General features: G+C 42.9%; 3 protein-coding genes across 5 annotated transcripts in view; all 3 read right to left on the bottom strand.

Moving 5' to 3' along the window:
• The window catches only part of anks1b (ankyrin repeat and sterile alpha motif domain containing 1B), a 204,525-nt gene that overhangs the window by 142,525 nt on the left and 37,224 nt on the right, over nt 1-24,776 (bottom strand). The window contains 3 exon segments of the mRNA XM_047017696.1: nt 6,884-6,973; nt 6,975-7,041; nt 9,641-9,721. Of these exon segments, the coding sequence (XP_046873652.1) occupies nt 6,884-6,973; nt 6,975-7,041; nt 9,641-9,721 (238 nt within the window).
• On the bottom strand, nt 17,438-19,909 carry LOC124466049 (E3 ubiquitin-protein ligase TRIM39-like). 3 transcript variants are annotated; one of them, XM_047017699.1, is made up of 2 exons: nt 19,843-19,909; nt 17,438-19,246 (listed from the first exon to the last, which is right to left on the bottom strand). In XM_047017699.1, the coding sequence occupies exon 2, from the start codon at nt 19,242-19,244 to the stop codon at nt 17,622-17,624; it is 1,623 nt and encodes a 540-aa protein (XP_046873655.1). In that variant the 5' UTR covers nt 19,245-19,246; nt 19,843-19,909; the 3' UTR covers nt 17,438-17,621. The 3 variants fall into 3 exon arrangements, with proteins under 3 accessions (XP_046873655.1, XP_046873656.1, XP_046873654.1); XM_047017700.1 differs by having other exon boundaries at nt 19,656-19,876; XM_047017698.1 differs by having other exon boundaries at nt 19,636-19,876.
• Nucleotides 22,578-24,755, bottom strand: LOC124466070 (E3 ubiquitin-protein ligase TRIM39-like). The gene is made up of 2 exons (XM_047017742.1): nt 24,426-24,755; nt 22,578-24,220 (listed from the first exon to the last, which is right to left on the bottom strand). Exon 2 carries the CDS (start codon nt 24,216-24,218, stop codon nt 22,578-22,580), a length of 1,641 nt encoding a protein of 546 aa, XP_046873698.1. The 5' UTR covers nt 24,219-24,220; nt 24,426-24,755.

Raw genomic sequence — 24,776 nt, forward strand, 5'->3', positions numbered from 1 at the left:
GTAATTGCATTTTGAGCTCTTGTTACTGTAGTGGTCACAGCATACAAATAGTATTACTGTGTCAACAACACAAATTCATTACTGTAAACTGTAATTTGGGGAACAAAGGCTAAGAAAAAAAAGGAAATAAACAAGCAGTTTCACCTAGGTAACAGGGCTTAAGTATGCTACAGTACTGTCCATTCTGCGTCAAAATCCTGTCTCTGACCAGGGTCAGGCCAGAGATTTTCCTCAACATCACAGGCAATGTTTTCTCTAGCCAAACAGCAGGGGAAAATGTCCTTGAATGCCTGAGTCCCTTACAGGACTCCACAGCAATGTCCCCACAAGCTTCTTCCATGGCTTGGAGAAGGTTGTTCTGTCATAGGGATTTCTGTCGTAGTGTGGTATGGATCTCATTTGAGATTGTTGTTCTTCTTACTCTTACTCTGTCTCTTCCTCTCCCTTGTCCACTTCCGCTCATTCTGACAATTCTGCCTCTTCCTCTGATATTTGCATGCATGATTTATAAGAACAGATGAGCTTACCTTTGCATTACAGTTTTTCTGATTGCTTAGACACAAAAATTTCAAATAACACACAGTTAGTGAAACCCGACATTCAAGGAGCCAAACAGAAGCCCAGACCTGCACAACTATAATCATATTCTCAGCCTCACATTATTTGCAAAATACTACACACAGTTTTTTACAAATCACTAAACACACTTTTCTACATTAGACACAGAAATGTAAAATGATGTCACTTAATTGCCTTTTTTAGACACTGCCTGGTAAAATGCCACACATCTGTACGAATGGATCAAACACGGGCATCACGTGTACGAGCACTAAAGTGCTAAACTGTAAACACACCAATCAGGTGTAAGCACTATAAAAAGGCAACAGGTCAGTGTACCAGTCCTCATCAAAAATGGAAGGCATTGTTGCAGGAAGAGGAAGAGGGAGAGTGAGGATGAGAGGGGGAGCACGTGGGGGAAGAGTGGTAGGGAGAGGGAGACCTGGAGGCCGTGGAAGAAAAGGGCCAAATTTACCGTATCTAATGACATTCTAACAACATTGGTTTACCATGTTGTGAACCATGGGGCAACATTGAGAGAGGCTGGACAGAGAGTTCAGCACAACCTCAGCAGATATACTGTTGCAACAGTAATTTGGACATTTCGACAGGAGCACAGGTGACAACTACTTTTCTCTACTGTCTAGAGTACAGTACAGTAATATGTAGCCTACAATATGCACTACATCAGTACTTTTTTCGTACCCACTTACTGCAGTCCACTATTGAAACAAATGACTGTATTTCATTTGCTGTATACTTTCATTTGTGTCCACACATGTATTTGCTGTAATTACAGTATGTAGCCTACTATGCAGTATTTTAAATATGTTCAGATTTTCTGGACGAAATGCAACCTTTACGCAGACAATGTGGAGAAATACAGTAAATATTTTCATCAGTGTGCAGGACTGGTCTTGTGTGTTGTGTTTGGTCAACATATTCATGTACTTTACATACTTGTAACAATAACTCATGTAAAATCAAGCAGGTTATATCATTAGAAAAGAATAGTGAGTGTAAAGGTGTTTTAAATTTTGCACAACAGTGTGCAACTGGTTCAAACAGAGTCAAATGTTATGGACCATATGTGTGGCATACAGTGACAGAAATTGTTTTTTATACATGATTGTATAGTTTTGTTTAATTTAGCAAAAGATTGGAGGTGTTCTGCTACTTGTCTGTCTAGTTGTGTGAATCGTGTGTTGTGTTTTGACAAAGTGAGCCCTGTTTTCAAAATTGCGCTTAAGCAATTGGAAAAAACTGTAATTCCAAACCCCTGATAGCTTGTTGAGTATTTTTGCTTGTCAGTGCTTACACGTGGATAATTGGTTGTTAAGGGTGTTTGAATTGCACTGGTTTGAGTTTACTTATCAAACGGCAGTGTTTTCTAAATGACATAATGGTGACAATTGTGTCTTAAAGTGAGAGGTGTGTTTAGACCTTTACAAAGAAGTGTGAATGAACCTGAGTAATGTGTCAAAAAGAGTCGATTGTGTTTAAAGACTGGGGTACATGGTCTTTCTGCTGGGAATTGGCTAAATGGTTTTGTGAGGATGCCTTATACATACAATTTTTGTGTGTTAGCAATCGAGAAAAACTGTAATGCAACTTTAATGAGACATTGAAGAGAAGGTGTGTGTGTGTGTGTCTTTGTGTGTGTATGAGAGAGAGAGACAGAGAGAGAGAGAGAGAGAGACAGAGACAGAGACAGAGACAGAGACAGAGACAGAGACAGAGACAGAGAATGAGGAGAGAAAGGATAAGTGGCAAGGATGAGTGGAAAAGAGTGAAACAAAAGACAGAGCGGTAAAGAGAGAGAGTGTGGTAGAGAGAGAGAGGCAGAGAGAGAAGTAGCGAGGCAGCGAGAAGAGAGAGGTAAAAAGCAAGAGAGAGAGGCAGAGAGAGCAGAGGGGAGCGTCTCTCCTGTGGCTTACACTTCACAGCCAATTGACCCATCTCTCACGCTCTCTGGCACAGGCACACGGAGGGAGCCAGAGAGAGCCATCCGGCAGCCTCCCTCACACACACACAGGGACTACCACAAACATGTACGTCACAAACGCATGTACTACACAGTACGGACACAAACTCTTTATGACCCCCCCCCCACCTCCCCGAAAACACACATACTGAAATATACTCCTACATATTCCACGCACATACATAAAGTCGGCTTACTGATTTATGGAACTCCATTCACTTGTGTAATACACAGCATGACATGCCATTTTCTGTTTATACATGCGAACCAGATACAGTTTCAGATGGTTACACAGGGACATTTGGCCGAGCGTTTACACAGTGGAAGGAGAATGATGGGTCTTCCCCCAGACAAGTCCTTGGATTGGCTGATCTGCCCAGAAAATGTCGTTTCACACGTTTAAATATTCCAGGGGGGAATGAATAGGAAGCATATGGTTTCATTTAGAGGTGTCACTTTACACGCACACACACACACACGCACACACACACACAAGCACACACACACAGGGGTGTATCCAAGGACACATACACACAAGAGTGTATGTGAACATGCACTTCTACCCACACCACACACCCACACACACAAGTAGTGACCTCACATTACTCGTGACCCTTTGCCCTTTGTCTTGGTTCACATGGAAGCTACGCTGCACCTGGGGATGGAAACGCAGCAGGGGATGGAAACACAGCACACACGCATCCCATTTACCATTTGCAGGCAAGGACATTTGGTACCCTTTTAATCACTGCACAATGTAACTCGCACAATCTGGTTCATTTCCCACACTCTCCATCTCTCCTGGAGCAATCCGTTTTTCTACTTCCCTCTCTTCAACTCATACTATTCTTTCTTTACTCTCTGTTTCTCCTTCCTTCACTCTCTCTTCCTTCTTCACTCTCTGTTTCCTTCATTTTTTTTTCTCTCTCCCTATTTTACACTGTAATTCTCCTGGGTAGCAATCTAGCGAGGGAGGGAGGGAGGGGCGTAACCTTCAGGCCTCCTGCTGAAAAAAGAAAACATTCCTAGGATGTGTCTGCCGCCAATGTGGCCTGGTGAGGACCTAACACACACACACACACACACGTCATGTCCACTTGTATGTTCCAGTCTCCATTTATAAACAATTTACGCATGTTTTTTTTCACTATATATATATATATAAAAAAAAAAAAAACATTATTACAGATGTTGGCATACAGTTATTGACATTTAGGACGGCGGCTGTAGATGATGATAATGACCCTGGATTACTGCTGCTCAGTGTATTTGATGTGCTGTTCATGCGAGTCCCCATGTTCTGTTCAGTGTTTGCGGAGGACATTCAAGTCTAAGACACTCTCACAAGTTCACACACACACACACACACATTATTTAGTTCACTGATACTCTCTACAGGTCATACAGAAACCTGTTCTTCGAGGCATACAAACCCAAATCCCCAACCTCCTCCACAGAGATGAGCAGCTCATCACGAGCTAGCCCGCTACCTGTCCTCTCTCCTGTCTCCCTTGGCAGCACTCAAAGTGTGTCAGGGCAATGTTGTTAGTAACTGAGTAGCAATTACTGACACACTTACAGTAACAAAGACATTTGAGGCGGTCCCCTCGGACGTACATTCTCGCACAAGTAGATTCCGAAGCAGAGCTCGAAATAGCTTTTGCAAAGACAATCTTTCAATCGCTAGTTGCAAGGGGACATGGCATCTTCTCATCTCCTGAAGGGGGACACAGTCCTGGAGGACCGCAGTCTGCCTCATCTCACCGACTAACAGATGGAGAGAGAGGAGGAGAGCGGATGACACAGGATGGGGTGGGGAGTTTGGAAATAACTATTACAATCCCTTTTAATGTCTGTTCTAGATCACAAAACGTACATACTGTAGCCACTTGACTGTTTCTTTTAGCTATTTAGTTACAGTATAAACTCCTCTTAAGATATTCACAACAATGTGTCATGAAAGTAAACCCAATTACAAAGCTGAATTTCTAATAGAGTATTTACTTAGATACAATACTTTGGAGTGTAACTGCAGGAACATATCTGGGCTCATATAAAAACAGGCTCTTGGAGTGAATGAGGAGACCACATCGACCTTCTGCCAGTAGATGTCCTTCAAATGCACCCGGCAGGTTCATCAATGCAGCGGACACCTTGAAAACGACTGCAGCTAACTAACTCAGCTTCTTAACCAACTCAGCTTCTTAAGAAACTTCATGACTAGCCCAGGACGTGCTCAGACGGACGCACACAATTAGAGGACTGTGAGAAGCGAGAAACAAAGAACTCCCTCTGTGTTTAATGGTGTGGAAATGAAAGAGCTGCGAAACCACTTAACGTCCATTAATGAAATCAAACCGGCTCTCAGTCTTACTGTCACCCGGTCATGAGCACATGCACAGTATTATGGGATATACGCCCAAATGCTAGCTTCCCCACACACAAACACACACACACACACACGCACACAACAAGTGCAACATAATTTGTATGTTTAAGCATAAACATAAACAGCTGTGTTTTTTATGTACGAGTGTGTGTGTGTGTGTGTGTAAGTGGACTCCTGGAACCAATTACCCCGTAAACAGTGGGTTCCGCCTGTTTTACGACTGACCAATAACCTCCAATAACCTCTAATAACCTCCCATTGGCCCCGTAATAGAGCTGACACACCTTGAGGGCTGTTTACCGCACACCCTCTTTCTCACACACACACCATCTCTTTCTCACATACACACACACACACACACGCACACACACTACTCTCTTCTGGTGCTGTGACATAGTGGAATATACACATACATACAGAATCAGAGCCCGCAAATCATAAATGAGTGTGCGTGTGTGCAGTATGTCATGGGTCTCTTCTCGTCCTCCTCCTCCGTCTTCATATCAAAACATAAAAGCTGGCAAGATTTAACGGGCGCCCCTTTCGGAGCTCCATAATATACATGTTGTCGTAAACACACGGATGAGTCACACATACAAACTTCAACACACAAACGCGCATACGCATGCATACAAACACCAATAAGGATACAGATACACACACCAATAATCACACACAAACACACACACTAACAACCTATAATGGTTTGTGTGGTCAGAGTAATATCATGTATCTCTGAATGGGCTAATGTGTGCAGGGTGGCACAGTGTAGTGAGTCTTGATGGTAGCTGTGCTCTGTACAGTTTATCTCTGGGACTACAACAACGCATGCAGGAGTCTGTTTCCAGGGGAGACAGACAGACAGCTTGCACACACCACAACTCCAATTCAATTTAGCCTATCGACGAAGACGTGTATTTGCTCACTAAACACACACTGGCACACAGACAGACATACGCGCCTCACACACCTATGCGCGGACACACACACGGGACGCAATTTACAAGGAAGAGTGCTGGCAAAAAGAAAAAAGAAAAACACATCACCTTTCCACGAACCATAAACCTGCAACAATCTGCAAGCGGCTATTTGTCCTGACTCATCAGCATCTGTCGCTCTGTGTGCGTCTTGTCTGCCTGCCGGCATAGCTGCTGTGAAGCCCTGCTGCTGACAGGCCGCTGACAAACTCCCTGGTGTAGGAGCAAGGGCCGCCATTTATCACAGTAAACAATTGTGTGTTTAACACCTTGAAAGAGGGAATCAATTGAACCCATTGTCCACGGGACAAATGTGCTCACCGTGTGCGGAAATGGCAAAAAAGAAACTCTGCCACAAAGCAATTATTAAATGAGAAAAATGGGACTGAGACTGCAACATCTTATCAACCCCCCTGACGCACACACACAAACATTGGAAGTAGTTTATGACTGGTGACCCCCACTTCTCTCATTTTTCATTCCATGAAAAACCCACACGACGATTAACTCTGACATCGTCAATCAGCGGTCCATTGAAAAGAAGCTTGTTTACGTCCATGAATGATGACACGAGTAGAGGCAGAGGGCTCACCTAGGTCTCACATGTTTATATGAAACCTGACAGATAATCCTATCCTGCACTTTCCAGGCCATCTATTTAACGAAGGAACAGCTGACATAGCTTAGAAATACTTCAATACTAAACCAGTTACACAGATATAACTTGTTACTTCACTATATCAATGGTGGAACGTTAATGGTAGAACAACTTCTCTCTCTCTGTCTCCATTGATTGATACACCACTTTAAACAGAGTATGGACTGAGTGGGCTATACCCTATCTGTGGGAATCACTTGGCGTTATTGTCTCCAGAGGTGCTGGAGCTGCTGTTTGCTGGCTGACCTTCCTGGGGCTCCTCCCTTCCCTGCCCCCAGGGCCCCTCCCTGGTTCTCCTCCCCCCAGCCCCCCCTCACCTGTTGGTTGACGCGGCAGGGCGAGGGTCCATGGTGGATGAGGATGCGGACGATGTCCACGTCCCCTCGCCAGGCAGCCAGGTGGAGGGGGGAAGCAGCCCTTGCTGTCGGCCACGTTGGTGGAGGCCTCAAACTGGAGCAGCTTCAGCACCACATCCCTGACCAGGGAGGGAAGGGAGAGAACAGGAGAGGGGAAGTGAGAGAGAGAGAGAGAGAGAGAGAGAGAGAGAGAGAGAGAGAGAGAGAGAGAGAGAGAGAGAGAAAGAAAGAGAGAGAGAGAGAGAGAGAGAGAGAGAGAGAGAGAGAGGGGGGGGAGGGGGAGAGAGAGAGAGAGAGAGAGAGAGAGAGAGAGAGAGAGAGAGAGAGAGAGAGAGAGAGAGAGAGAGAGGGGGGGGGGGGGGGAGGTAGGACGGAGGTAAGTGAGAGGAGAGACAATGAGTGAATAACAACATTGAAATTGTATTTGTCACACAATGAGATCCGTACGGCGGTAGGGGGGCCATATTCAAAATGTCCTCTCACAACTGCCTCTATTTGCTTCTTTAGTGATATTTCCACATCTGGAATAAAAAAGTGAGACTTTGGTATACAAAATGTCAGGTGAGGACAGGGAGTTGAGAAGAGATGATGGCATAGTATCTTCTGAAGGAGAAGGTTCTGGCTCTGTGTGTCAAAACCGTCCTTTACTTGACTCACTCCCGTCCCTTTAAAAAATCTTATCACTTGAGGCAAACAAACTATTGAAGAAGGACTCCAAACCCAACTAAAAAAGAATGCATTCCTGTGTGTGGGTTTTGTCTGGTCTCCACTGCCTAGCTTCAATTGGCTGCCGTTTAAAGCCTAATTGGTGCTTCTCTCTTTCTCTCCTCCCTAACTAAACTCTTCTCTAAGTGTGTGTTGGTGACCTAAATTTCACTTCAAGGCTGTACTTTTCTCTGTTGTCCTCCCTCCTCCCCTCTGGGTTGTCAAAAGAAGGAAATCCACATAATTGCCCCCAAAACACAGCGCTAATCCGTCAGTTCCGTTAAAGCGAGCTAGTGCCTGGGCTAATCTTCGTCAACCGGGTGGAGGGGATTTATTTGTTGGCCCAGGTAGAGACGGTTGCGTTGCTGCTGTGTATTTGTACCTGCGCGCGCATACTCCACATGTTCACAAACACACACATATGCAGGTGGCACATACATGAGAACTTACTCAAACACACTCATACAGAGCCAGCATGCCGATGCGGTACACACCAACACAGGGAGTGTACTCATAAAAACACGGCGATAAGTCATTTGCTGGGATATGGGGCACTTATCACTTGAGAGAGGCGACATTTGGATTTCTGAACAGGAACATATAACATTCGAAAATTAATCTATGTTTGCTTTATTTACAGATTTTTATAACATTTATAATTTTATGGGTTTGTATGTTATCTTCTATTGCACAATATGCACTATAAGCAATATAGCAGGTACTGTATGAAACTGTAAAATAATCAGAACTAAATACAATACATTGAAAATATGTATATGTATAAGTATGTATTGGCAGGATAATATTTTATTTCTAGCAGACGCAGAAAAAACATCCAAAACTATCATTCATGTCTTTCCAGGATCAACATAACCTGGATGGAGCAAAAACAACTCAAATGTTTGATGACTCCGACTCAAAGAAGGATTATGAGTCAAAAGACAACACAAGTAATGATACCTGGATTCTGACCCATCAGATCTGGCAGAGTCTAAGATAAGATAAGATAATCCTTTATTAGTCCCACAATGGGGAAATTTGCAGGATTACAGCAGCGAAGGGAGGGTGCGAACTACAAACAAGAGTTAAAAAAACAAAACATTGTACAAATACAACAATGTGGCAAAGTACTTCAATAATTAAATATGTTGCGCAGATTTTGTGTTTGGTGGTCTACTGGGAGTTCTACTGGTTGAACTGCCTAAAGTAGAAGACTGAATGATCAGCACTGAGGACCTGGTCACCAGAGACCTGAAGAAGAAACAGTGGTCTCTTCTACGACCCCCAGGAGTCTGGGCTGTACCACTATTCTGACCAATCAACACTAGAGATTCATTGAGCCTCCTTACTCTGTAGAGTAGACCAATTTGTAGATAACCTGTATGTAGACCAATATAAAGATAACTATGAAGGAAAGTCCCCCTGGTAACTACAGCTAGGTGTACTACCCCAGGGGGAGGGGAGAGAGGAGGGGAGCACTGATAGGGGACCAACAGAACGGGGGGGATGAGTGACAGGTCACATGTCCACTGAGGGTCAGGTGGCAGAGGAGGACAGAACCTGACATTTACCTGAGAACTGAGATAAACTATCCAAGACAACAGAAGGTCAAATTAAATGACCTTAGCTCTACCCAGCACTCACTACTGTAGTGGATGACAAGAAATACATGCATGATTGTAATTTTATGTTAAACTTCATGAGTACTTATAACATCTGTTAATAGACTGATGTAAATGTATATATTTTTTGTTCTTTATATATGACTTATGTTATAGATAAACAAACAAAACTTCTGTGTTGAGGAGATTTATGATATTCGGTGATTTGACGTTTGTCGAGTTAGTTACAGAATGTGTGTTTTTTATTACTGTATAAGAAATATTGCATGAATGAATGAATATCATTCAGTGTCTCACAAAGAACATTATACCAGCTGGTTGCAATGACTTTCTAAAGATTTCACACAAACATATGCTGTTGACACACACACACACATCGAACAGAGCTCACCTGTGTCCGTTGAGCGAGGCGTGGTGCAGGGGTGTGTATCCTGAGCTGTCTGAGCAGTTTACATTCAAGCCCTTCCACATGCTGAGGAGAGAAGACACACACAGCAGGAGTCAATACAGTACGTCACAGAACAGCAACCCTACCAGCCTTCTACACTCATCTTTATTTAGCCTATTAGTCATTGTAAAACTTGCTGAGTATTTGTTTTTTGCAACCACCTACAGTACTGCACCTACACCTGAGCAAGACACTTTTGTGACCGATGGAGAAGATAATTTTGGAGGGAAAGCACTTCAGACTGTCAGCAAGGAGAGGTGCAAAAGAAGAAGAGGCGCCACGAAAAAAACAAGACATGACTCAAACGTCACTGGGACTAAGTAAACTGTAAATTACAGGGATTACTTTTGGTGGTGAAAATTGCAAGGCCACATGATGTTTTATACAGTCCTTTTTCTGTTGCTATCATTTGATGACTGCCTTTGTCATTGGACAGTTCACTGTATACTTTAGCAGCACAGGATAGCCCAGATGTCATGATGAATGAATATATACATTCTTCTGTTTGAAATGAATAATTTATTTTAGGATAGAACAGTGCAGGGTATTCTATATTGGACATACACATACACAGCACAAATACACACACATGCACCCAAGGTCACACACGCACACACACACTGTGGCTTCCCCAGAGAGTCTGAGCCTTCCCAGCCCTCCCAGCTCCAGGCACAGCAGGCCACGCCGCCTCACGACCAGGTCGCGGGAGGACAACGCTAACCTGGTTCCCGCTCCTGCGCAGCTGCTATCAAGCCTCACTGCTGCACAGGGCTCAGGTGAACACAAAGCCCGTAGGCAGAGGAAGATGAGAGACAGCGAGCGGATGGCACAAAGACCTCGGTCAGATGTAGGACTGCTGTTCTATTCTGTCTTCTGGATTGTATATGTGGTTGTCCCGACACACACACACACACATCCACAAGCGTATTACCTAGAGCCAAGAGTTGCACGTAACCTTATTTTTGCCTACGAACTTCACATCATTCTTCCTTTTCAAGATGTGAAAACAGAATGTATCTACCACAGCACAATAACAGGTAGAAGGGATGCCCAAGGTCTGCTATATTGTACTTTTGGAGCACACAAACACACAAATCAATAGGACATGTCTGGTCGAGGTGTCCTCAGGGTAAACAGACGTTGCCCTAGAAAACTATTCATCACAGCAGGGGAGGGTGTTCGTAGTCACTGTACATTGAGTCATAAAGTCTGAAATAAATTCAGTGAGCAAACCCAGGCCTATAGTCTTTCAGTGTATATCAAAGGCGCTAAAAACAATTCAATACGGCAAGCATGCTCAGAAACACCAGAGCCCTAAGACACGGATAAACACGTCTATGAATACCCTGCAGCAGATGTATGTACTCTTGAGCTATTGTGTTCCATATAAAACACACACAGCACAACAGACTGTAGTCTCACAGACTGAAGGGGAGAGAAAAGCCCAGACAAGTGACCCGATCCCACTGCAAACACTGCAGCTATGTATCGATGGGTCTGTGTGTGTATTAAATATGCACCCGACCCCCTCCAGCACTGACCTTGTGACACATGGGGAGGGGGGGATACAAACGAAAGAAGTGGGATAGGGAAATGAAGAAGGCCCTGGGTTCCACCATTGACAGAGAAAAGGCAGAATGATGTCCATGGCCAGATAACAACACACAAACCCTAATTCACAAAAGCAAATCCTTCACCATCCAACTCACATACAAGTGCTCTTACACACTTGTTTGTGTGTGTGTCATAGTCATAGTGGTGTTCCCTGGTCCTTGAGTTCATAAGAGGCTGTGCGCCATAGTTAAAACAGCAATTGATGAAGCTGCTTAAAAAAAAAGAGGTGTTGCTTTTAACACGTACATGCCTGCGAAAACAGACGCCGTAACGTCAACAGAACAGTTTGCTGTTCATTTCCTGTTCATTGCAGGCCTGCTTTTCACCTCATAACGAGAGGCATACAAACTACTCCTTTAAAGAGAAAACCAAGATGGCGCCACTGATTACACCGAATACCAGCAACCAATTGACACCCAGGACGATGCCTCGCTTCCTTATCACATACCGATCCATATTATTTTCTGTCTCACGTTGAATTCCTAGCGTCTGTTTCCCATGTGCTATTGTTCTCTATTCTCCCTTAACGGAAGACGGCACAAAAGCAAAACTCATATTGAATTAGCGAGTTAGCCGTGAGATGAGATAAAGCAGAAGGGGTGCTTGTCGAACTTCCAACTTTCAGCACGACAAAGAATCCGACTCCGTGGGAGATGAGACGAATATGCAGAAACACATCCTACCCCAATTAACCTCAGACACATAAGCCCCTGTGTACGCCTTCTCTTTCTCTCTCTCTCTCTCTCTTTGTCCTCTCCATTTCTTTTCAATTTACCATGTCAATCTCAGTATTCGTCACCCCCCTCCCCAACCCACCCCCTTTTATAATCTCTCACTCTCTCCTTTTTTTACAGTCATCTAAAGGTAAGATTTGAAAGAGTTCATTGGAGGTTACACTGCAAGTGTACAAGAGAGACAACTGCTACTCCCAAAGGTGGAGTTCCCAGTGAAATCTAGCATGTTTCTCAGATTATCAGCATATCAGATTCCACTGTGAACAAATATTGCCAGTTACATATGATTCCTCAAGTTTTGCTTGTTCAGAAACCGCAAATCCTTCTTAGGTATAGCCTAACACCTCACTGTCACTCTATGAACCATCTCTATCAAAGCCGTCTTCCATGTTTGTATTCACAGATCAACAAATGTTGATCTAGAGTGACGTAAAGGTCGCATGAATTCCAATTTGACTATTCAGACTGAGGTCACCTAGCAAAACATTTTATGCACGTGGATGCATCATGCATGCATCCAATTTAGGACCATATGAGTGACCCAAATCAGAATGGAAGGGATTAGATTCCATGTGGTTTGGGCTGTTCACACTGTTCTGAATAGTACTGATAGAAGTAACATAAGAAGAATAAATACTATTAGGGCCACTTCTGACTACATAATGTGAATGTATAGACAACGCAAAAAAATATATTCTAAATATTCTTAATGATATTCTTAGCTCAGTAGAAAACAATAACATAGCAGGAAATCAAACAGGAAACAATATTGAAGGAGCTCACACAGGTGTATTTGACACCTAACTGATAAGACGAGACAGGAAGCGGGCCTTCATTTCCTGTTTGTGGTATATAGATTGTTTTGCACTACCTTTGAGAAGTAAACAGCATCGCAGGGTCACATCAATTAACCTGACCTGTGGAATATAAACTCAAAGCCACTGTGATATCATGCAAAACTGTTATTGTGCCACTGTAATGCAGTGTACAAGCAAAGACACACAAACACTGTGACAGGTGCTGGTATTTTGGTTCACATGTAGGTCATGGTCATTTTTCTGTTTACAGATCATGAAAATGCAGATTGTAAACTTTCAAACGATGTATCATGCATTGAATGTGAAAATATCCCCCACCCATGTAATTTGCATAGCGCCCCAAAAGATCTGTGGATGACACCGTCACCCTGACTGTGCACACTGCCCTCTCCAACCTAGATAAGGTACACACATAAGGATACTGTTTATAGATTACACCTCAGTATTCAACCCAGACGAGCCCAATAAACTCATTCCCAAACTCAGGATCCTGTGTTCATCAATGATGACATCTCTGGGTCCAGGCAATTGGACTTGGCAGTAAAAACTGCCCAAAAGCATCTCTACACCCTGAGGAGACTCAAGAAGTCTGGCATGTCTGCCAAAAACCTCACCAACTTCTACAGGTGCACCACTGAGAGCATTCCCACTGGCTGTAGGACTTCCAGGTACGACAGCTGCTCCACTGCTGATCGTAAGGCCCTCCAGAGGGTGGTAAAGACAGTGGAGCGTATCATCGGCTGCCACCTCCCATCTGTGCAAGGCATCTACCACACATGATGCCTGAGAAAGTCACAGAGAATCCTAAACTATTACAGCCACCCAGCCTGTGGACGGTTCTCACTGCTGCCGTTTGGTAGACGTTACCAGAACAACCTGGCACGGACTACCAGGCTCACTGACAGTTTTTTTCCACCAGGCTTTCAGTTTTCTCAACAAGCAACGTTAATCTGAGTGACCACAGTGATCCTATGATCCCCTCAATGTAAGCTCTATTTACTTCCTAGGTCCAAAGTTTATCACCACAATTTAACGTACATTCCCTAATAAAGACTATCAAAACGGTTTATTAGCAGTCGGCTGGGAATCATTGGTCCATCAATGCCTAGCACTTGATGGTTGACTCAATGAAGTGGGTAGGTTACAGAGACCTATATACACGTGGACATGTACAAAGATAGCTACTGTAGAATATTCCTTCTAGGGTACATCATGTGGTAATGGAGTTTCTATCCTTTAAAGGGCATTCATGACAATATCGTACCCCATCAAAGTCCTGATAGCTACTGTCTCCTGGCTGTCTCAAGTGAGAGGTCTCAAGTCAAATATATATATAACTGCGGGAAAGTTCACCAAGTGACCATATTGACCCTAGAAAGAGAGGAGTCATCTCTTACTGAGACTCATCCTATCACATCAGCACTCATACACTTTGATTCTATGTAATACTCTATTGTTATTGTCTATATTCCTTTTCTTTACGGGCTCTGGAACTGCAGTAAAGTGTTTCATTGCTATTTTGGTTGTTCTTGTCTTCATTTGAGACTGATTCAAAAATATTTTGAATGCCTACATAGCTGTTGCCATGTCCAAAGAATGTCATTTTTCAGTATGAACTTGTGTTATACTGTGCACTGTACACAAATAAAACAATGACAATCCTCCGCTTGATTAATGTATTTTGGTATCATCTGTTCAGAGTGGAAGTGGGGAAGCCCATCAATGGAATTATTTAGTGTGCTGTGCTGTCTGCAAAATAGTGTGCACATGAGTGTGTGTGTGTAATATTATGCAAAATTCTGCAGCCCACCTGCGGATTTACACAAGCCTACAGAACTGACACTGCTGTTTTCCCAAAAGAAGCCCCTCTCTGCATCCATCTCTCTGTATGTCTCTCTCTCTGTCTCCATCTCTCTGTATGTCTCTCTCTCTGTCTCCATCTCTCTGTATGTCTCTCTCTGCACCCATCTCTCTCTCTGTCTCCATCTCTGTTTGTCTCTCTCTCTCTGTCTCCATCTCTCTGTATGTCTCTCTCTCTGCATCCATCTCTCTCTCTGTCTCCATCTCTCTTTCTGTCCTTCCGTCTCTGTTTCTCTTTCTCCCACAGTCTCTCTTTATCTCTTCCTTCGTCTGTTTTCCCCCTCTATGTCCCTGTCTCTCTCTCTGTCTCCATCTCTCTGTATGTCTCTCTCTGCACCCATCTCTCTCTCTGTCTCCATCTCTCTGTTTGTCTCTCTCTCTCTGCATCCATCTCTCTGTGTGTCTCTCTCTGTCTCCATCTCTCTGTATGTCTCTCTCTCTGTCTCCATCTCTCTGTATGTCTCTCTCTCTGCATCCATCTCTCTGTCTCCATCTCTCTTTCTGTCCTTCCGTCTCTGTTTCTCTTTCTCCCACAGTCTCTCTTTATCTCTTCCTTCGTCTGTTTTCCCCCTCTATGTCCCTGTCTCTCTCCGTCTCCCTCCATCTCTCTCAGATAAGATTCTCTCAGATGTCCATGTGCTTCTGAAGCAGACAGCACACGTACTGTACCCACACAATGAAACACATGTACCTGCAGTGGAAAACACAAGTGAATGTATCCCCACACTCATGTACACTGTATACATACTTGACATCAAAGGCTCCTGTCAGAATACAAAGCAGCATGCACAGCATGCAAATCAAATGTAAACATCAAAGGATATTTACAGTCAGTGCAGAGGGGCTCAAAGCTACATTTATGCATATATGGTATAAAAACACACACACACACACACAAACAAACTGTATGCTAACACATCATAGAATGTGGATATGAACTGACTGCTAAATGCAAGAAAACTAATGCAATGTATTCCCAGAGGATACAGTACAGCCTACATGTTACACTTACACTTACACACACTCATAATACACACTCAAAAGCAATTAATAAGACAGCAAAACAGGAATTTGCACACTTTGACCATGTTATGGAATGTCTATCAAACTTCAACGCGAGACTAAAGTCATTTGTGCTTCAATATAATACACTACAGACATACTGCTCAAACACAAACAAGACACACACATATATCATACAAATAATAAAACTGAGATAGTAAATTTGCCAAATACTAAGGCACAGTGATTGTGTTTATTTGATATGTTTTGTCAACTTTGAGGGTCCAGATTCAACAGAGAAAACATTGATTCCTCAAAAACAATGTTGAGGCTGCTCATGCCAAGAATACAAGATTCAACCAAACAGTACTGAAGATGTTAGAATGGAGTGAGGATGAGAAGCACACAGCGATGCGATGAAAAATGTAATCCTAATTGAAAGTTATATTCTCTAACAAAAAACCCAAACATAACATTTCACATCCATACAGTTCTAAGTATACAGTCTCAATATCAGTTTCAATATTTACACACTATTCTTTATTTTTGGTACTTGTTTTTTTATATCCCAGTTCAATCCCTGTGCACATGAAACATGATCTAGTTCAATCTCATCACACTGATGACAACAGTTATAAATAAAGTTTCCACAAATTGTAACTACCACATGAAACAACAGTAGTGTCTTGCTTGATTAAAAAAATGTGTATACATTTTTAATACAACAAATAGTTCATGAAGTTCAATAGGGATAATGAAAATGTACTATCCATTCAAATCTCAACACATACGGTATAATAAACAGACTGTGGAATAACACAAATCCTATAAGTGTATCAGTTATCAGTCACATAAAACACCATCTTGCTTCTGTGCATTGCATCCCTTGCATGAAGTAGGCTACTCAAATGATGTAAGAATAACATGACCAAATTAAAATCATTACTGACATTACGTGTGTATTGCTTCAAAATAATTTCCCTGTACTAGCCTAAAGTGTATATGCCAGGTTGGTTATAATCACAGAAAATATGATAAGAGGGGCATAGTTTCCCCACCATAATTAAGAATAGATATTGCTTCTCTGTGAAGGTGCAGCCAGTACAAGAATAAATAAGAGATGATGAAAAGAGACCAGACCACAAACATTCCCACTTTCTGGGTATTGTGTCTCAGGAGGACAGAGACACGGTTGGGGGTCTAAGCTAAGCACTCATCTCCGTTACTCAAGACTCACTGTCCAGTATCCATCTTCAGGGTCCAGTGGAATAACCCCCTTCCTGTTGATGGACTCACTGGCTACGACCAGTTACTCTGCCCCTCAACCTGCACCTCAGACAGTTCCAGAGGGGATGCCCTGCTTTCCCAAAGCAACAATATAACGGCCAAACCTTTCTGGATTGTTAGAAAACGTCTTCCATAGGTCTCCATTTCTCCACTGTTAAAGAATGGATAGTTTCTCAGTGGAGGTGCATCCAGTGAAAGAGTCGTTATGAGACCTGGCCTCCACAATAAAAGGAGACCAGACCCTCCTCATAGTCCACAAACACCCCCACCTTCTGGGGCCTCTCTTTTATGGAGAGGAGGACTACAGAGTCTGCATTTGCCCTAATGTGCAAATGTTCATCATTTAAAGTCCAGTGTCCATCCTCAGGGCTCATTGTGATTGTCCCCTTCCTGATGATGGGCTCTCTGGCCATTCCTCAGTGAGGTGAAGTCCTCTTTATCTGCATCTCTCCAGGACACAACAGTGTTACATTGCACACATTCAGTGCATCGCCACACAAATAGATATGTATTACATATATACTGCGTCAATGACACTGCTTTCATACCATGTCAGAAGGATAGCCTGACCAACACTGTGCTAAATTTCCCTATACAGGTCATGGCAAACTAAGGATTAACAGGAGATATAATGAGAGGGGCTGAGTTTTTACCTCCATCATTAGGACTAGGGCTAAAGAATGGATAAAGCTTCTCTTTGAAGGTGCAGCCAGTGTAAGAGTAGATATGAGACTTGGCCTCCACATCATAAAAGGAGACCAGACCCTCCTCATAGTCCACAAACACCCCCACCTTCTGGGGCTTCTGTCTCAGGGAGAGGAGGAGACCAGGTCCAGCTTCAGCCACATACTCATTTCCATCAGTAAGACTCACAGTCCAGTATCCATTTCCAGGACTCAGTGTGATCTCCCCCTTCCTGTTAATGGACTCTCTGGCCACTCCTAAATCCCAATCAGTCTTTCCCTCAACCTGCACCTCATAGTAGAACCTCAGTGAGGAGAAGCATTGTTTTCCTAGGACAATTACACATGAGTCAAACCTTTCTGGACCGTCAGAAAGATGATTGCGTTTGTCTCCATCTCTCACTTGTTTCCCATCCGCAGATAGAATGAGATTGGGATGTGCTGTATCAGGGTCCAGAGTCACATCCATTGCATACTGCTGAATCCTCTTCAGCTTGACTTCAGGAAACTTCTCCATCTCTCTATCCAGAGTCTCCTTCAGCTGAGAAACAGATCTTCCCAGTGTACCCTCATACCGGTCACTGTGGACACTGATCTCAGACCAGTCCTTAGTTTGTGGAGGGGTGTTCAGGGATGGGAAGCTCTGGAGCAGGTGGAGGTGGTCCTCAGTGTGTGAGAGCTGCTCCAGCTCAGTGCTTCTCCTCTTCAGCTCAGTGATCTCCTGCTCCAGATCTTGAATCAACCCTTCAGCCTGTTTCTCTGTTGCTTTCTGCTTCTCCTCAATCCCCTCAATGAGCTCAGCCTGGCTTCTCTCAATGGAGCGCACCAGAGCAGTGAAGACCTCTACGCTGTCTGATATCTCTTTATGTGCATCTCTCCTGCTGATCTCCAACGAGTGTTTGATGTCCTTAATCTTCTGAGAGTGTATATGTATAATCTTAGAAATTTCCATCATCACATCTTCCAGTTTAAACTTAATTTCTGTATATTCCTGCTCTAAAGGAACAGCATTGTGAGTCTGGTGGTCTGTGTTGACGCACATCAGACAAACACACGTCTGGTCAGTCCTACAGAAGAGTGCAAAAAGTTTGTCATGCTTCTGACACATCCTGTCCTCCAGGTTCTCCACAGGGTCGACCAGCTTGTGTTTCTTCAAGGCTGCAACTCTCTGATGAGGCTCCAGGTGAGTCTCACAGTATGAGGCCAGACACACCAGACAGGACTTCAGGGCCTTGAGCTTGGTATCTGTACAGACATCACAGCACACTTCTCCAGGTTTGAAAGGGAACTCCTCTTTCCCTCTAACATTCAACTTCTTAAATTTCTCAACAACATCTCTGAACATTGTGTTGACCTGAAGATTAGGTCTTCTGTAGAAATCCTTCATACACATGGGGCACTGATACTGGTCATTGTTATCCCAGTGCCTGGAGATACAGTCCTTGCAGAAGTTGTGTCCACATGGAAGGGACACAGGCTCAGTTAAAAGGTCCAGACAGATACAACACAGGAACTGCTCTTCAGAAAACAGACTGCTGGGAGAAGCCATATCTAGAGAGAACAAAGGTAACACCGTAAAGCATTTCCTGGAACAATACGCTTTTAAAAATGATTTTATAACCTATTATCATTAACTTCACAACTTTGCCCAACAATGTCACTCAACACTGCATATCTAATGACCATATCTACAGGGATACATTTTGGTTATTAGGGCTGCTTAAAGAATAGCATCCAAAGTTCAATGAGCCAAGACCGCACCTTTTATCTACTGGAAAGGAGGGGGGTACCCTACCTAGATTAGAAACTTTAACATGGCTGCCCGTGTGTTAGTGAAACCACTCCACAACCACGACAGTACTGACTGCAAAACCCATTGGAGTTTATTGCTCGACTAAGTTACAAGTAGTAAGAATGATCTTCTAATTCTAAAAACCTACCTTGCTTGCAATGTTCTTACATTTTGAAAACGATAACAGAATAAAGCCGTTACTGATCCGCTAATGCAAGTCGATTGAATAACTTTTTTTGTTCGCTGAATCTGTAAACCCCCCAAAAGTTGACAGGAACAAAAGAGGCTACATAGTTTTTTATGACATTTGCGGAGTTAAACAGTCGTTTATATGCCGATATTTCTGCTACTGTACCTTCTTCGACTTTACACCAGACAAATAACAGCAGGCTGTTCCTCCCTCATGCGTATGTCTGTCCCCCACCTGATAGAAAGTTAACCCTTTACTGTTAGAGACATATAGACACGTATATCCCTATCTCTTTAGCTCGGTCTCTCACTTAAGCATGCATAATTGATCAAAGTTAATCGCATTGCTCTGAACTTTTTTTGGAGGAAGGAAGCTAATATCCTGAAATTTGATTTCATGAACAGAAACATGTTTATCAGTAGCCTAAGAAAACTTTTGTTTTGACTGATATTTCAAATTTCATTTAGAAGTGTTTTCCCCTCATGAAAACACATATTTCTCATCTAAGAATAGGCCTACTACCGGAAAACTACAACATGACAAATATCAAATTTTCAACAAAAGGGACATATTTTGTTTTTGCATTTTCGAGATGGAGACTGTCTAATTGAGGTGTGGATTGAGAATGCATCATTTCTTCTATACCTATCTGCCTTTGCTTCACATGCCACAATCTTTCTTATAGCAATCCCAGTAAGCTAGAGGTGCCAAAATATAGTTCACTGACCTTCATCACTTACAGACACGTCAAAGTCCCAGAACCAAAGGGAATATTTTTACTTGCTTTCATTTTGTTATCCTTAAAGAGGCCATGTGGCATTCTAGATTCCAGAATATATTATTATGTAAGGTTTGACATTGTTCATGTTTCAATATGTTTTATTAGTGGTAAGAAAAAGCAGAAAACAGCTTATTGATTAATAGAAACAAATAAACCAATAGTACAGTGGAATGGATGATCAGAGATCGTCAGGGAAGCCTGATAAACCATATGGAAAAATCCCTAAACCATTCTAAAAGAAAAGATGTGTTGACCCCCATTAGAAACACATCTGTTCATAAACCTTAATCATATCACATTACATCTAGTACCAGGTGTATCATAAAATATCCAATCATTAACTAATACAGTCTTCATACATAATACACTATCCAGTTCCTTTTCACAGATTACACAGTTAAAACGCTGACAGACCAGATTAATAAACTCACCTCCATATTGAATACAGCTACTTGTTGAAGTATATTAATTGTAATCAGGTTTCAAAACATGTCTATGTCTTGCTGTACAAAGAGTCACACTGCATAGTTGAATTGGTTCAATTAATTAATCTGACATGTCACATTTATCTGACTCCATTCTAGGGATTCACCGAATCCAGATTTTGGGGGTTCGGCCGAATACCGAATGCACTGGTTAAGGTTTGGCCGAATCCGGAACTGAATACCGAATCCTACTCCCATCCTCATTAACACAGTAAACACAATGAAGTTAACAAAGTCCACAGCAGTTTATTTTTCATTTTAATTTTTTTTACTGTAAAAAAAGAAAAGAATAGGCAACATTATGCCAGGAAGACAAGTGGGGAAAAACTATTTTGACAATTACCATATGCCTATTTTTACCGTATCTCAAAATCTAATCAATATCCAAAATATTAGCCTTTTAGATTTCTTGAACTTCTTTAGGATGTTTCATACGCAAACGTTTTAACAGCGGAAATGTTGTGTATAGTTAAGGGTCCGTGCCACCACGAGACAAATCGCATTGCAAATTAAAAAATTTAGCACGACTTGAATCGCGTTCCATCTTCACTTTCTCTCAGCCTACTGCATTGAACTAGCCTGGCTGCCAGCCCAACTTCTCCCCGCCCACAAAAAAAATTGTTCGGGAAGTTGGGTCTGGAGGGTCTCGTATTAGGAATAACTACAGAAAACCAGAATCGGGACGGACCAATGAAATTGCCAGGGCGGGCTTTATACGATGATGGACAGATGATCAACAGTAACGTAATCAACAACGTCACGAAAGAGCGCTTGGGTTGAATTCGTTTTCAACAAACAACATATTACGTTGCTCTGATTGGTTGTAGGTCTATCCAATTGAGCGAAGAGGCATTTGTTTTACGAGTACGGCTGAAACACGCCCCGTAGTCACAGCCCAACGGAGAGTTTTCAGACTCATATTCTGACTAGAATTATGAGTATGACAACGTCAGGCTAGCATTGAACGGTCCACCTACGTAAACACCTTCCCGTAATTAACGGCTGAGTCATTATGTTGACCAGCGTAGAGCGCGTAGTGCAAGCGTAGGATTCGGGTTCGGTGGAAAAAAAATTAAGGTTCGGCCGAAACCAAACCCCATCTAAAAGGCCAATATTCGGCCAAAACCGAATCCTGGATTCGGTGCATCCATACACCATTCTAAAGTTTATTTAAGCAACAAGCCCCAAGAGGCCGTGTTTTGCGCTGATTTTAGAACAGGTAAGGGGAGTTGTTAGGCACGACGCGTAACGGAGTGCCGAAAAAAACCCTTACCTTAGTTACCTATTCTAAAATCAGTGCAAAACACGGACTCACAGGGGCTTATTGCTTTTCTAAAACTGTTACTACAAATATTTGAAATGGTTTCATAAATAAAAACAATTAGAAACAAAATGACGGTTTAATAATAAACCGTCATTCTTCCGCCACTACAAATTGTAGTTCCTACATAAATCGTTGCCACCCAACAGCCAGATGGACACCTATGTCGTCTTTTTAAATTTGAAATATTCGATGCGCAGTAATATGGAATGTTAAAGAATGTTATGAGGACAACCTGTAAGGTTATGCTGGATTTTACAATGGCATAGAACGCGACATAGCCAATCACAATCAAGGATGGGAACAACCAGTTTTAGAAAGTGTATGAGGTCACAGGACATATGATGAGAGGAACAGAGTTTTCACCACCGTCATTAAGACATGGATTAAATAATGGATATAGCTTTCCTTTGAAGGTGCAGCCAGTGTACGAGTAGATATGAGACCTGGCCTCCACATCATAAAAGGAGACCAGACCCTTCGCGCAATCCACAAACAACCCCACCTTCTGGGGCTTCTGTCTCAGGGAGATGGAGACACCAGGTCCAGCATTAGCTGTGTACTCATTTTGATTCCTCAAAGACAGTAGAGTCCAGTATCCGTCCACAGGGTTCAGGGTGACGGTTGACATCCTGTTGACGGTCTCTCTGGCCACTCCCAGATCCCACTTAGTCTTCCCCTCAACCTGCACCTCATAGTAGAACCTCCCTGAGGAGAAGCCCTGCTTTCCTAGGACAATGAGACTCCGGTTAAACCTCTGTTTATTGGAACCTCTGTCAGGAAGTTTGTTCCATAGGTTTCCATGTTTCACTTGTTTCCCATCCTCAGACAGGATGAGTTTGGGATGAGCTGTATCAGGGTCCAGAGTCACATCCACTTCATACCGCTGAACAAGCCTCGTCGTATTTTCCAAAAATGTCTCCATCTCTTCATTCAGACTCTTCATCAGCTGAGAAACAGCTGTTTCTAGGATCCCCTTATTCACATCACTGTGGACACTGATCTCAGACCAGTCCTTGATGTGCTCAGGGGTGCTCAGGGATGGGAAGCTCTGGAGCAGGTGGAGGTGGTCCTCAGTGTTTGAAAGCTTCTCAAGTTTAGAGCTTTTCTTCTGCAACTCAGTGATCTCCTGCTCCAGATCTTTAATGAACCCTTCAGCCTTTTTCTCTGCTGCTTTCTGCTTCTCCTTAATCTTCTCAATCACCTCAGCTTGGCTTCTCTCAATGGTGCGCAAAAGAGTTGTGAAGGCCTTCCTGCAATCAAATATATTTTCATGTGCATCTTTCCTGCTGATCTCTAATGAATGTTGGATTTCTACCACATTCCGAGAGCGTATCTTTATCATCTGATTCATTTCGGCCATCATGACGGCCATCTTAGCTTTCCTCTTCCTACTCTCCTCCTCTATAGGGACAGCAACGTGAGCCTGGTGGTCTGTGTTGACGCACATCAGACAAACACATGTCTGGTCAGTCCTACAGAAGAGTTCAAACAGTTTGTCATGCTTCTGACACATCCTGTCCTCCAGGTTTTCCACAGGGTCGATCAGCTTGTGTTTCTTCAAGGCTGCAACTCTCTGATGAGGCTCCAGGTGAGTCTCACAGTAAGAGGCCAGACACACCAGACAGGACTTCAGGGCCTTGAGCTTCGTCCCAATGCAGACATCACAGCACACTTCTCCAGGTTTGGCATGGTAACCCTTTTTCCATCTCATACTCATATTAAATTCCTCCACAAGCTCTCTGAGGGTCGTGTTGACACGAAGGTCAGGTCTTTTGTTGAACCTTTCCTTACACACGGGACACTGATACACGTCACTGACATCCCAGTAGTGTGTGATGCAGGCCTTACAGTAGTTGTGGCCACATGGAGTAGAGACTGGGTCGTTAAACACATCCAGACAGATAGAACACAGGAACTGTTCTTCAGACAGCAGACTCCAGGAAGAGGCCATAACTAGAGAGACCAAAGGTAACACCATAAAGCATTTCCTGGAGCAAGTAGTTTCTTTGATTATAATTCTGCTACCAGATTCTGGTTGACATCATATGAAACATTCACACATTTTGAACAATCTACCGAGCAAACTGTAAATTGAGAAAACGAGATGACGTGAAAAGAACCGAGCTGTTACTGACTCACTAAACGGATGTTTACTTACTTTTTTGTATTTTTACATCTGTTGAATCTGTTCTTAAACTGTAAATCCAAATAAAAACTACAATTACAGGCTACAGAGCTATGGAGCAGTTCCTTGCATACCGACAATGCATGTCCTTCAGCTTTACTTGAATGAGACGATAAAAAGTTGCTCCTCCTTGTCTTCCTCTTCCAATTTATTATGCAACATGTCCACACTTAACTCTTTACATGGCTGGATTCTATAAAAGTGAATGAGGTGGATAGAAGGGCTTATGCTGGGTACACACTAAAATATTTTTTTAATCTTATAAGATTTTCAAAATGTGACGGACCACAAACATGAGGACAAAAAAAAAAAAATCCTAGACTT

The sequence above is a fragment of the Hypomesus transpacificus genome, unplaced genomic scaffold (genome assembly GCF_021917145.1).
Source record: "Hypomesus transpacificus isolate Combined female unplaced genomic scaffold, fHypTra1 scaffold_62, whole genome shotgun sequence".
In the NCBI taxonomy this organism is placed as follows: domain Eukaryota; kingdom Metazoa; phylum Chordata; class Actinopteri; order Osmeriformes; family Osmeridae; genus Hypomesus; species Hypomesus transpacificus.

Bases quoted from the DNA above. Each gene is read 5' to 3' on its own strand.
- LOC124466049 (XM_047017699.1), bottom strand. From the start codon at position 19,244: ATGGCTTCTCCCAGCAGTCTGTTTTCTGAAGAGCAGTTCCTGTGTTGT.
- LOC124466070 (XM_047017742.1), bottom strand. From the start codon at position 24,218: ATGGCCTCTTCCTGGAGTCTGCTGTCTGAAGAACAGTTCCTGTGTTCT.